This window comes from Emys orbicularis, chromosome 6, assembly GCF_028017835.1.
Source record: "Emys orbicularis isolate rEmyOrb1 chromosome 6, rEmyOrb1.hap1, whole genome shotgun sequence".
In the NCBI taxonomy this organism is placed as follows: Eukaryota; Metazoa; Chordata; order Testudines; family Emydidae; genus Emys; species Emys orbicularis.
This window is the reverse complement of record NC_088688.1, coordinates 15993825-16007174: the sequence shown is the minus strand read 5'-3', so window position 1 is coordinate 16007174 and position 13350 is coordinate 15993825. Positions and strand designations below refer to the sequence as shown.

At 42.5% G+C, this 13350-nt stretch overlaps 1 protein-coding gene across 1 annotated transcript in view; it reads left to right on the top strand.

Moving 5' to 3' along the window:
• The window catches only part of MYO5B (myosin VB), a 256177-nt gene that overhangs the window by 110027 nt on the left and 132800 nt on the right, over positions 1–13350 (top strand). Inside the window, exon 12 of the mRNA XM_065406951.1 lies at positions 11740–11862. Within this exon, the coding sequence (XP_065263023.1) occupies positions 11740–11862 (123 nt within the window). The remainder of the gene's footprint in view (positions 1–11739; positions 11863–13350) is intronic.

Sequence of the window (13350 nt, the reverse complement as noted above, 5' to 3'; positions counted from 1 at the left end):
CTTTTTGGGTGGGAGGGCTTTCTCAGTCTGAATCTCCACCTTTTGGAATTCACTCCTCTTGGTGGGTCAGATACTGGATCCAGAATATGGTAGATTTCTGAGCCCAATCAAAAGCCTTTTAATTTGTTAGATTTGAAGGAGTTTATTAATAAAGTTGATGATGCAATGACAGGTTGCAATCCTGAAGGGATAGATTGTAAGCTCTTTGGAGCAGGTATCCTCTTTTTTTATTCTGTTTGTACAATGCATAGCACAATGGGGTCCCAGTCCATGACTAGAGATCCTAGACACGACAATAGTACAAATAATAAATAATGATAATAACAGATCACATTTATACAAGGGGTGAAATTCTAGATTTATTTAAGTCAATGGCAAAGCTCCCATTGACTGTAGTGTAGCCAGGATTTCATCCAAGTTGTCCAGATTGCTGAAATCAGATGCACTTGCCACCCTGATTCTATACCAAACGAGCAGAAGCCACCGAGACATCCGGGTGCTGGTACAGTCGGTCATTTGTACACTTTTTCCATGTCATAATGGTTGCAGCAGTGAGATTTCATACAGTGAGATTTTGTCTTAAATGTCCATCTCAGGGACTAGCAAAAATCAGTTCACCTGGCTGAAGTGGCTTTTAACTAAAGGTCAGACAAATGGCATTGGGAAGCTTGGGCACATTTTAAAGAGTTCTCAACAGATTTCCATGTTTATTGCTGCTCAGCAACTCCTGATCAGATGTGTTCAGCTTACAAATTAAGTCAGTAACAGCCAGAACTGCAAACTCACCTTAGAATCCCAAAGTCAAGTTGGACTCTTCCTTGCTCATCTGTCACCAGCAATAACAATTCTGCAGCTGGAACTTAGTTAACATGATGCTTGAGCCAGCAGAATCCAGAGATTGTTAGATCGGCAGGGGGCTGGTAGGGTAAGGAGCTGGTAGAGCGCAAACAGCCGAAATACCTTTGCCTAAACACAAGGGGGAGGATCTGTTGAATAAGAAGGTGCCATTTTTGCAATCACTTCTCTGCTCATAATCTCCCTTTAACACAAGGGAGTAACTTCCTGGAAGTGGTTCTTCATACCAGTTTCCATCTAGTGTGATTGCAGGTCAGTGTTTTAACCATCTGTTATTAGGCAAGAAAGTTTGCATTAAGACTCAGGTCTGCCTGTCACGAGAAATGTTATGCATGCATTGAAATGGCCTTGTGGGTCTGTGTGCATATATACAGTAGGGTAAACTGTTAGCCTTCATGTTCAGTCAGTGTAGTGGACCTTGCCTCTCCTGTAGCAAGGCATGTAAAGGACACTAATCACTCTTGTTAGCTCCATTGAGATTCATGAGCATAACACAGGCCCAAGGTGAGAAGGAGGCAGAAGTGTCATTTACATCAAAGGGAAGCTTTTCAGATTTGTTATTTAAATTCCTTTGTTCCTGCTGGGATTTAATGAGGAGTGTGACCTGTCCTCCTTTATGAGACAAAGGTGACTTCTTAGGTGAGCACTCGCTTCCTTCCATTTCTTATGTGGCACATCGACTTTCCTTCCCATTTAATATTGCGTTGTCTTCCATGGCTAGTGGCTGGGTGTTATACTATTGATGGTTGGCTGTAATAATTTGTGATGAAGACATTCACAGCGGGGATTTCTATTTGTGTATTTACAGTGAGTCAGAGCTGAGATTTTTCACTTGGTTAAGTGAATCTGATCTTATTTAATTATTTAAGTATCCTTGACCCCTTTTTTTTTTTATTTAAACTGAGCATTAGTCTATGAAATGTCTACTGGTTGCATAAATCTGCTTGGCTTGTGCATTCTAATGAAATCATAAGGTAAAATGTTATGTTGTGAATAACACAAAGTAGAAGGCATGGTGGAGTATGGCACATGTTTGTGGTATTACTCTTCCTTCTGATTCAGTGCTGAACCAATGCCCAAGCACAGTAGTAGATGACATTCTGTTCCTGGAGGCGCTCTGTTTTGGGTGAGACACAATGACTTAAGCACTTGTGGTCATTAAAGATCCCACCTCCCTTCTTGTAAGGGAAGATAGAGGTAGATGTACTGGCCAAATTCCAATTTAATTGCATCCTTCCTGCTGAAAATGTTCCCTGTAGTTGCTTCTTGTCTGCCATCCCTAAGGGTTTCCACTGGGAGAGAAACTTTATATGGCTGAAGCACAAGCCAGGCCCAGCCAATGGAAACTGCTCTGAGGATGTGCAAAACAACAATTAAATGAGGACTTTCCCATGTTTAGCATATTTTTGGTCTTGTCTTGTCAATTATGGCTTCTGATTATAATTAATTAACAAATGAGAACAAATTAAAACTTGCATAGTATCACACTGGGTACTGGCTCAGAAGTAGGTCATGAATCTAAGCTCAGCTGTTTAGTGCCATTTTGTTTCATCCACTGCACTGTCAAGCCTCTCTTTCTTCAGGCCTTGAGAAGACCTCTAACTATTAGGAGCTAGGAGGAAAGTTTCCCAGATGACAGATTGCCCTGTAACTCAAAACAGCATCTGGTACTGGCTGCTGTAGGTGACAGGCTACTAGACTAGATGTACCATTGCTCTGATTCATTATGGTAATTCCTATATATAAAAAATAAATGGTACCCAGCTTTGGTGTTGTACAGAGCCCTGCTGCCTAATGGGGACAGCCTGAACACAGAACTCTGTCCAGTTCCAACCCAGTACTACTTTTAGTCCACACCTCTTTGACATGGAACCTGAAACAGAGGAACAAACCCCGCATACATCAATTCCCGCAGTTTCTGTGGTAATTCTCTGTAGCTTGGGAGTGGTGTAATTAGTCACAGCTTTATAATGGACCCTTTTATAATAATCTGCAAACACTCCACAGCCTTAGAGTTTTCAGTGAGCGTGGTGAGTGAAAGCACCATTTTATCGATAAAACCTACTCACACCCACATCCCAGTTGCTGAGCTTGTATTTTTAGAATCTCACCACTCCTCCTTGCTGTTATAAAATAGCAAAACCTCTTCTGTTATGCGGCACCATGGAGAGAGAATTGCTTTGCTATTGGCCGTAGTTGGTATAAAAGTACAATAAGCCAGTTGGCAAGCAATACCCACTAATACAGTGGATAAATGTACTCTGGGACTGAAACTCCATCAAGGGGCCTGGCACCATAATGAAATGCTAGAGCAGAAGTGGGGTATTTGTCACCAAAGTTCTTGCCTCACGGAATGTTTTTCCTGTATTTTTTTTAAATGTATACAAGTTCTTTATTTAGCCTCTTCCATATGACTTTTGTATGCCAATGGACTGGAGTGAACTAAATAATACAAATAGCTATAGAGCATAGCAAGAATATAGCTACAGGGTTAAAAACCAAATGAGAGATGGGAGTCACCAGTGAAACAAATGGGTTTTGAGTTCAGGCAGGGGCTTGAAGAGAGAAGCTCAGTTCCTCATGTTTTGAAGGAGTTTTTCTGACCATACATGGAAACTTTCACAATCCCCAAACTCTATAATGGATACTTTTTCTCTATGTATCTTAGGACAGGTTGTAGTTATTTTATGTATCCCTTAAATGTCCCAATTATAAATGTGGATGTTGAGCCAGAGTATAGTTACTCACTATTCATCCCTGTGCCAAAAACAATGAAATCAGGTTACTGGTAATTTTTTAGCAGGCTGGTTTTGAATCCCACTGATATCTCTGCACATGTCAGTGTAAAGTTCACTATTAAAAAAAATATGTTTTCCTTGATTTGATGGTTGCTTGGTCTGTAGAAAATCATTGGAAAACAAAGTGGCATCTTTCAATGCTGGGCAGCTACTTCCTCTGATTTCTGTTTTATGAACCGCTGCATGTAGGTTAAGAAGAGGGGGAGAACCTCTGGGGGGTTTATGGTTTGGACCTCATTAGTTCTAATCAAATGGCAGAATAACGACTTGCACGTCCAGTTGTCATCCAGAGTGTGGTGAGGAAGCAACAGAATGTGCAGCCCCTACCCGTATGAAGTGCTACAGAACTTTGACATATCCAGGGCCGTGATTGGTTTTTAGCATATGTTGGAGGGGCAGGGAAGAAAGAAACCATTAAAATTCTCCGTATTAGTTTTTATAATGCTAATTGCTGGACCAGTGGCTTTGAAGAAGCCTCCTTAGTTATCCCATTCCTTTTTTCCCCCCTGATTGATTTAAGGTTGGATTTAATGTTTCCTTTACTCTGAATAGCTCCCTGATCTTTGCTGGCTGATTCCTTGGAGCCCTGGGAGAATTGTATTTATTTGACACCCCTTCCAACATGAAGGAAATGGCCCAATCCTGAAAAATCCTGAGTAGATGGAGCAGCTATTTCTAGTGCAGTAGCCCCTAGTCATTATCATTAGACTAGGTACTGTGTAAACAAATCATCGTCTCTAAAGGCTTTAAAATGCCATAAGGACACACAAACTCCTGTTCTAGTACAGATGACAATCCATGTCCAATAGTGGCCTATGTCAGGTACTACTTGGGAAGTTTAAAAATACTGCCCAATGCACCCGTTCCATTGTGGAGTAACACAATGAAAGCTATTTAGAGTGAACTTGAATATCGTGAAACTCTGTTTTGAGGGAAGAGGAATGAAGCCTGTGGATTTTCAGTCTACTTATGCTAAAGTCCAATTCTCTAATAAATGGGTTCCACTGTGAAGTGCATGACTTACACCCTATATGTATCTGGTAGGTGTTAATGTTGTATGTTAGCGGGACTAAATGCCCCCATTTCCTATTGCTGAGTCAGAGCGATAAGAGGGTGGAGAAAAGCTAAAAATAGCATGGACAGCCTTTAGAGGATGTAAATGGGTGTAACTTTATTTAGGTTGTAGCTATGCTGATTTACACCAACTAACGTTCTGGCCCATAAGAGTCTAAACCAATTTTTAATCTTAACATGATATTTTTCTAACTACCCAGTTGCAGTGAGTTCCATGGCTTAATTCTACATTGCATAAAGAAAGATTTTAGTTATTGTTTTAAATGTTTACCTTTAAATGTCATTGTTTCCTACTTGTACTTGTATACTGGGACAAGGTAAATAGGAACACCCAATCAGCATTCTCTGTGTGGCCTGGTGGATAGCATGCTGGACTGAGACTCAGGAGACCTGGTTTTTGTTCCCGGTTCTGCCACTGGCTTGCTGGATGGGCCTTGGGCAAGTCACTTCACCTCTCTGTGCCTCAATTCCCCATCTTAAAATGGGGATAATGATGCTGACCTTCTTTGTAAAGCACTTTGAAATCCACTCATGAAGTGCTATATAAGAGCGTATATCTTCAGCCGAGGATCTCCCTCTATTTAAAAGACCCATTAGATGATCTAGTCCCTCTCCAAGCACTAGTGGATTTTTCCCTTCTGTATGTTTTCTAGAGTCTGTCAAATTTCATTGTATATACTGTTTATAATGTATCACCTTTTGATATTTTTCTAAACTAAATAATCATTTCAGCATTTTAAAAATCACTCCTTGTTTGAAAGCCTCACGATTGATCCGATGCTTTGGAAACAAATAATTTAAGACTAGATCGCCTATGACCTTACCATTTCCTTGCACCAGAGACGGGAGTCGTCATTATTTATTTATTACAGTACTGCCTAGGAACCCTAGTCATGGCTGAAGACCCAGTGTGCTAGGCACTGCGTGAACACAGAACAAACAGATGCTACAAAGATCTCACAATCTTGTTGTTTTTCATTAGTAATGACAAATATTTTTATAAATACATTACACTCCGCTTATTAGAATAGCAGCTCCTCAGTTGCCAGCAAATAGGTGCTATTATCCAGTGGCAGGTTGATGATGCTACAGTCAGGGGAGGAAGCTCTGGGCCATGCCTTCCCTGACTGCAGCCCTGCAAACCTGCCCATGGATGGGGCAGCAGCGGGGTCAGGGTGCCGCAGCCTGCATGCTGGCGCTTTCTAGAAGACGCCGGGGGCTGGGGACATGTGGGGCTGCACCATACCTCTTCTTTCACTCTTTGTGGGTCAGGGCTCCGCACATCCCAGTGCTTCCTTCCCTGCGTGCAGTCCCCCAGCAGGGCGTAGCCTGGAGAGTACAGGGAGAGGTATCGTGCCGCTCTGACATCCAAGCTGCAGCCCCCATTCCCACTACTGCCCTTCCCACAGCCTGCCCTCCTGGCCCGCAGCTCCTTACATCTTGTGCTGCAGGATGGGCTGAGTACAGCCAGGGAAGGCATATCTCAGTGCTTCCTTCCCTGGCTGCACCCTCCGAAACCTCCCTGCAGAAGGTAGGGACTTTCTTTCTTTAAAAAAAAAGGGGGGGGGGTGCTGTTAAGTGGCATACCGTTGTCAGTATTGAATTCTGTTAATGGGATGGGATTGGTTCCCGGCAATACGTTGCCATTAACTGGCAGTTGCTAGTATCAGGATTGCTAGTAGGCAGAATATACTGTAGGGGAAATACTTATCATAGATCACCATCGAAGTTAAAGAGATGGCTTACAGTGTAGTGTTCTGTTCAGTTCAGCTTCTTACACGGTGCTCATCACCATGGAATCCGAGTGCGTCCCAAAACGGCATTAAGCAACGTGATTAGCATCTGTCTCATGTGGCTCTTTTTCTCCCTTCCTCTTCCCAGCAGGAAGTTGTGATAGAATTATTATTAGTTTAAAATTTACCAATTCTTTTAATGTTTTTCCTTTTGCCCTTTTGTGTGATGAATATTTACCTAGGTTCCCAAATGTGGTTGCTTTTAAAGTGTCGATAAGCCCTTGTATAAACTGAGTTATTTTCAATTTATTCTGTATGGGGGGCTTTTGGCGGTGGTGGTGTCACTTTATAACCAAGGTTTTCTGCGACGATATAAAGCAGAGGTCCCCAAAGTGTGGGGCTAAGGGGCCATGGAGGAACATTGGGGGGGCACACACAGTGGGGCCTGAGCCAGCTCCCATGGAGGGGCAGGGAAGGAGCGCCACCCAGCCCTGCTCCAGCCCCGCCCCCAGCCGTGGCCCCGGCTCCAGCCTCGGCCCCTGACCGAGGCCCTGCCATGGCTTCTGCTCCCAGCCCCAGCCTCGACCCCTGGCCACAGCTCCGTTCCTGGCCCCACCCCCGTCTCGGCCTTGTCCACGTGGCCCCGTTCCCAGCCCCGGCTCCTGTGGGAGGGGGCATAGACAGAAGTAAGGGGAGGCGGTACCGTGAAATATTTGGGGACCCCTGATATAAAAGGTTGCATTGCAGTTTTGGTCTGTTGTCCATGGCCAAAATTCCTCTTCCCTTGAGTGTCATGCTTGTGCTGTGCATTGGTTAATTGTTGCCCTCCATCCCTTAGGTGTCTGTGTTTTATATGCCTGATTTGTGAAGTGCTTTGATATCGAAAGGTGCTATATAAGGTCAACTTGGAAAACACGATAGATTCAAAATCAGAAGCAGACAGTAAAGAATATATGTCTATGCAGACTGAAAGAACCCTTCATCTTTCTCTCACAGCAGTTAAATTTTTCAATCTCTCACTGCTGACAAAGACAAATTTTACCCACTAGGAGAAATCTGAGATGCATTTTTGTTGGTGCTTGATATAAATGCAGTGTAAATAATCTAAAGGGTCCAGTTGCCTCAGTCAGTGAAATAGTGGACTTTAGTTCCATATATCTCATTTGACACCAGTGTTGTGGTCAGGTGAAGTGAGGTAGGAATAATGAAAAGGCCTCATCACAGCGTTGTAAATTTACGCTGCTGGCAAAGCTGTAATCGGGGATAAAAATCAAGGAGTGAGAAATGTCAGCATGACTCGGATTTTAGTCCCACAGAATGTAGGCGTGATCCTGACTACAATTGAAGGCACTGACAGCATGGTGAAGTCTAACCAACAGCTGTCTGAAAATATAAACCACTTGTATTTAGCTGCATTTCCTAGAATTCCTGATCCTTTGATCCAGCGTTTGAATAGATGACACTATTTTCTGTTAAAAAATCCTTTATAGGAGATGACTAGCAGAGAATAGTGGCGCTTCATTGACCTTTTTTAGCGGATTAAGCAACCAATCTGTTCCTCAGGATCTTGATTTTAGTAGAACAAACTTCCTTAAATTTAGTGGTAGACGCATGGGCCTCTGCTGCATAATCACCATAGAACGCACATGCATGCGACTGGGTTTGTGGCTCTCAGAGATTGCTTTCCCATACCAGTATGAAAGTGTGGCACATACACGCAGCTAAGAATATAGTTTTTTTATCAAATATCCCCTTCATTCAACAGTCTCCACTGACAGCCTTGGGAATTCGTCAGCTTCCTTTAGGCTGAACATCTCAGCCATGAGACAGCAACAAAAGTGACCTTGATCACAGTTGACTGCTCTCCTTAAGGCTTTCCTCTCTCTCTCTCTCTCTTTATTTTTTATGTTTGTTTGGTTTTTTTTGGCTAGTTTGTGCAGAGAGAGGTAAGGGAGAGGCGCTCTAATAGCGACAGGGAATATGCCACGTTTAAAATGCCGTGGGTGGTGGGCCTGGTGGCACTCAGTGCATCATGCTGAGCAATGGGATCGCAAGGTTTTGGAGGAGGAGACATAACTCATTCCCCTAGGTTTTGGCCTAGTAGAGGTGGCTTGACAGGTTCACGTGCTGCATAGATTTAAATGAACAGACAGAAATGGAAACGCCTCCCGTGGGTGACTGCTGAGAATGCTGTGAGCAGCACCTACTGTAACAAAGCAAGTGGTCAGTCGTTTATTCAAATAGGGTATATTTATTTAATATATATTTAAAATATTATAACAGTCTATATTTATATAGGAACTTTTCGCCCGGAAGGATCCTAAAGCACTTTACAAATTTAATAAACTAATGTAGGATGCTGTGCAAACTATATATTTTCTTGGTTTGAAGATCTTACAACAACACTTCACACCAGTGTAGGAGAGGACATGGACAATACCCTGTGAAGTTAAAACTATGAGAGCAATTTAGGTAGGCAGACTGAAATCAGATAAATTGCTATTTGGCCTGAAAATGGGGGCTAACACCCCCACTGTGTGAAAAGTGCTATGGGATCTTTAATAATGACAAATGGTTAGTGATTTTTCATTCTATGACTCATTCACCCACAGCTGCTCAGTGCCCTTTAACAGCCTGATGGCATGTTGATGCTGTAATGGCTCAAAGTAAAGTGTCACCATCAACATTTTCTGCCACACCTAAGTCTCAGAGCCAAGAGGAAGGATGGCCCAGTGCCTGGGCATTAGCCTGGAACTTAGGTGACTTGGGTTCAAGTCTTTGTTCCGCCATAGACTTCCTGTGTGACCCTGGTGAAGTCACTTAATCTTTGTGTCAAAGAAAAAAAAGAGTAAAATTTGTGTAAATTGAGCTAAGAAAAGTTCCCTCCCTTGCGGGGCATTGTGAGAAAAAGTAGACTAAAGATTGTGAGGCGTCCAGTGTCACATTTCCTGAGCTAACTGCAACTCTGATCCTTTTGTGGCCTCCTTGAGGGCACCCCACTTTGATCTCTCTTGAGGCAGTAACCCATGACACACTCTCCCCCTGTAGACCTGGGCCTTAGGCTGCAGAATTCTGCAGTTTACTGTAATTGTCAGGGGCAATGACAGGTTAACCAGTGAGGCGCCAGCTCTCATAAAAACTAAGTACTGTTTATTCAGAACAAAAACATTTCAGAGAAAACCTCTTTAAAACAATAAACAGCTTGTTTGCAGGTCTAATTTGCCGGGCAGTTACCCATCTTCCACATGAAGACCCTGGCACACATTCAACGAATTAAAAATGGATAAATCATAGGTCTCAAAATGTAATTGTAAATGGGGAATTATCATTGAGTGGGTCTGTTTCTAATGGGGTCCTGCAAGGATTGATTCTTGAGCCTATGCTATTTAATATTTTTTTGTCTATCACCTGGAAAAAAAACACATAATCATCTCTGATAATGTTGGCCGATGACACACAAATTGGGGGAGTGGTAAATGAAGAGGACCGGTCACTGATACAGAGCGACCTGGATCTCTTGGTGTGCTGGGCGCAAGCAAACAATATTCATTGTAATATGGCTAAATGTAAATATATACATCTAGGAACAAAGAATGTAGGCATGGGGGACTCTCTCCAGGGAAACAGTGACTCTGAAAAAGATTGAGGGGGGGGGGGAGGAAGGTTGGAGCCAATTAGGACAGGGCAGGGGAAGTCAGAGAGTTTTCTTCAGTTCTGAGGAATGTCCAGAGATCCCTGCTTTGGCTCCTTTGTTCCTATTGGCTGGAGTCTCTGGCTGGCTGCTCTCTGCAGTTTTTCCCCACAGTCACATGGGGGGGGGGGGAGGGAAGCACCCCCTGTATCCTAGTACCCCCATATAAGTATGTAGGATAGATGGAAGCAGGGCCGGCTCCAGGCACCAGCTTGTCAAGCAGGTGCTTGGAGCGGCCACTCTGGAGAGGGGCGGCACGTCCAGCTATTCGGCGGCAATTCAGCGGATGGTCCCTCACTCCGCCTCGGAGCGAAGGACCTTCCGCCGAATTGCCGCCGCAGATCGCGATCGTGGCTTTTTTTTTTTTTTTTTTTTTTGGCTGCGTGGGGCGGCCAAAACCCTGGAGCCGGCCCTGGATGGAAGTACTTTCCTGGACTGACCTTGCTTAGCCATTAAACGTGATGAGATCACATCACAAGGGGGCTTGCAGTTCTTTGAGTTCACATATTATAATAAATTCTGTGAAGAAGCAGTTAGGTCTTTCTTAAATTCAAATATAGATAGATAGACACCTAGTCCCACAGTTCATCAAATTTGAGGTATTTTGATGACACAGTTAAAAGTTTGAAAAGCTTCTCACCAAATCACTCTGTTTTGTAAGCATATTAAGAAAATCTAGAATCTTGTCTTAAGTTTTTTGTTTGTGAAAACCTGTCATTTTGCTGCAAAAGGCTGCCTTTGTTTTGAAAATGATTAAATTTCTGTCCTGAGCAATTAATAAACTTTGCCCAAGCGCAGGAATATTACTGCTTTTTTGCTGGTAGGGATAGCAAAATGTCTTACCCTGAGTAAATCATTTGAATGTTTGCATCAATATTGAATGAAAACACTGGTGGGGGGTCCCTTCCAACCCTGATATTCTATGACAGTGCAGCAATCAGGCCAACAAGAGCTGGGTTACTGAAAGAGAGATTGGGATGATGGCGTGTTTTGTTTCTCAGATATTAACAAATGCAACAAATGGCAACACTCTTGATGTAATTCACATTATTCATTGTTTAGCAATGGTCTTGGAGCTGTGCAGAATCCAGACTTAGTCCCTGCCCCAAAGAGCTCAGTCTGAGACCTATATATAGATCTGCAGTTGGTGTAGATCAGTGGAGTGCCATTGACTTCTATGGAGGTATGGTGACTTTTACCAGCTGAAGATCTCAGTGGACACACTGAGAAATCCAGATGGAGGAATAACTTAGGGTTTTGGTTTCTTAATTAATACCTATTACTATAAACTCATCCTTGTGCTCCCTTATGCAGTGTCTTTTGGTGATGCCAGCCTTGAATTCTGCATCTTCCATGCTGCCCGCTATGTGTGGGCTGACTTCCCTAAACCTGGTACCAAGCCATCTTCCTCTGCTGAGTCCAGTTCCTTCTAAAGGCTCATTTCTGCCATCACCTATAAGACATGAGCTAAAAAAAAAATTTAAATAATAATGTAATGAAACTATTAAGGTGTGTAGTATCTATGCCTTTGAGAGTTCATGTGATATAATTGTAAACCTTTTTCTTCCTCTCCTTTTGTTTTTTGTAGGTTCCTAAAGGAACTGACCAGAACTGGGCACAGAAATTATATGACCGACATTCCAGCAGCCAGCACTTCCAAAAACCTCGAATGTCCAATACCTCCTTCATTGTTGTTCACTTTGCAGATAAGGTATCAGGGCGTATACTAAACACTCAGCACATTAAACACAAGAGTTTGTGATGAATACCCAGGATGGAAGGGGTTTGCATTAGGAGTTAGCTTTTTTTAAAACCACATTTAGCTATTTAGGCGATGACTTTCCAAGTTGCCTAAGGTATCTGAATGCCAAATTGCCATTTTATTTTAATTGGGCATCCAAATCTCTCAGTAAGCACTTAAAATCTCAGCTTTAGACTTTGTACTGAGTTTTAATCCAGGATAGTTGAGTCTTCTGGTTTAACAAAACAAACCTCCTTCAGAGAGCTGCGCAGATTAACATTAGTAGAGGTTGCTACATCCAGGAAAGATTGAAACAAGGACATTTTCTTGCGTGCCAAAAAAATCTCATGTTTCACAGGTGTAAGATATGAGTGGAACTGGGACCATTTTCCCTCCTCTGTGAGGGAGAAAACTCTAACTTTTGATTTTCCAAAGCTTAGAGGCTGATGCTTGTAACATCCAGTAATGGTCTCAAGCTTTATTTAAAACATGATTTGACAGATATTGCTCAGAGCAGGGAAGAATCTGTGAAGAGGTTGTAGTTACCCATGTATCTGTCTCTGTGTTTAAAATGGAAATCAAAAGCAGGTCTGAGTAAGCATAAAGGAGTCATGTGACACTCATGCTACAGCCAAGTACTGTCTATTGTCCTTAATAAAGTCTGAGTCTCTTTATACTAACTTGAGAGTGAATTGCACTATTCACAGTTAAGCCTGGGGCTCGAGTTCCATTATACACCTTATTTTAAGCACATTCTCACGAAATCTTCCAAAAGAAGATATTCCCATTTCAAATTCTGCATGTGTGATCTGTGACAGTTAGAAATTTGCTTGAATTTTTAATTAGAAAAAAATAGGTTTTACTCAAACTTTTGAAGACTCATCCAGTGCTTTTTGGCCAGGTCTTACTTGAAAAACAACTGATTCTAAATTCCAAAAAAGTTTACTTGCAAGAGAGATTGGGTGAGACCTAGCACAAGATCTTTTGAGACTGAGGTGTGGGTGGTTATTCACTGGCTTACCAGGAATGCTAGCGTGGGCCTTCCAAAGAGTGTCATATGAATGGTAGAGTCCTGGAAGTTTTGCATTGACTTCAGTGGGAACAGGATTGGATCCTGAAGGGGGTACTAACTGGGTAATATACAGTGTTTGAATTAAGTCTTGTGTAATGCCTTGTATCTTACACTCAAATATTTTACATTAATAAGATAAACTGGTGTGACCTTCCTCATACTTTACCCCCATTCATTCAGCCATACGCACCACCTTTCAAATGAGTTTATGGCAATATATATATGATGGCTAAAACCATGAGAGATTACACATCGTAATTACAGCAAGAGACTTGCAATATGCGGACTAGTCTGAGGATATGGCTATACTGAAATTAAACACCTGCAGCTGGCCCGAGTCAGCTGACTTGGGCCCATTGGAGTTGGGCTGCAGGACTATACAATTG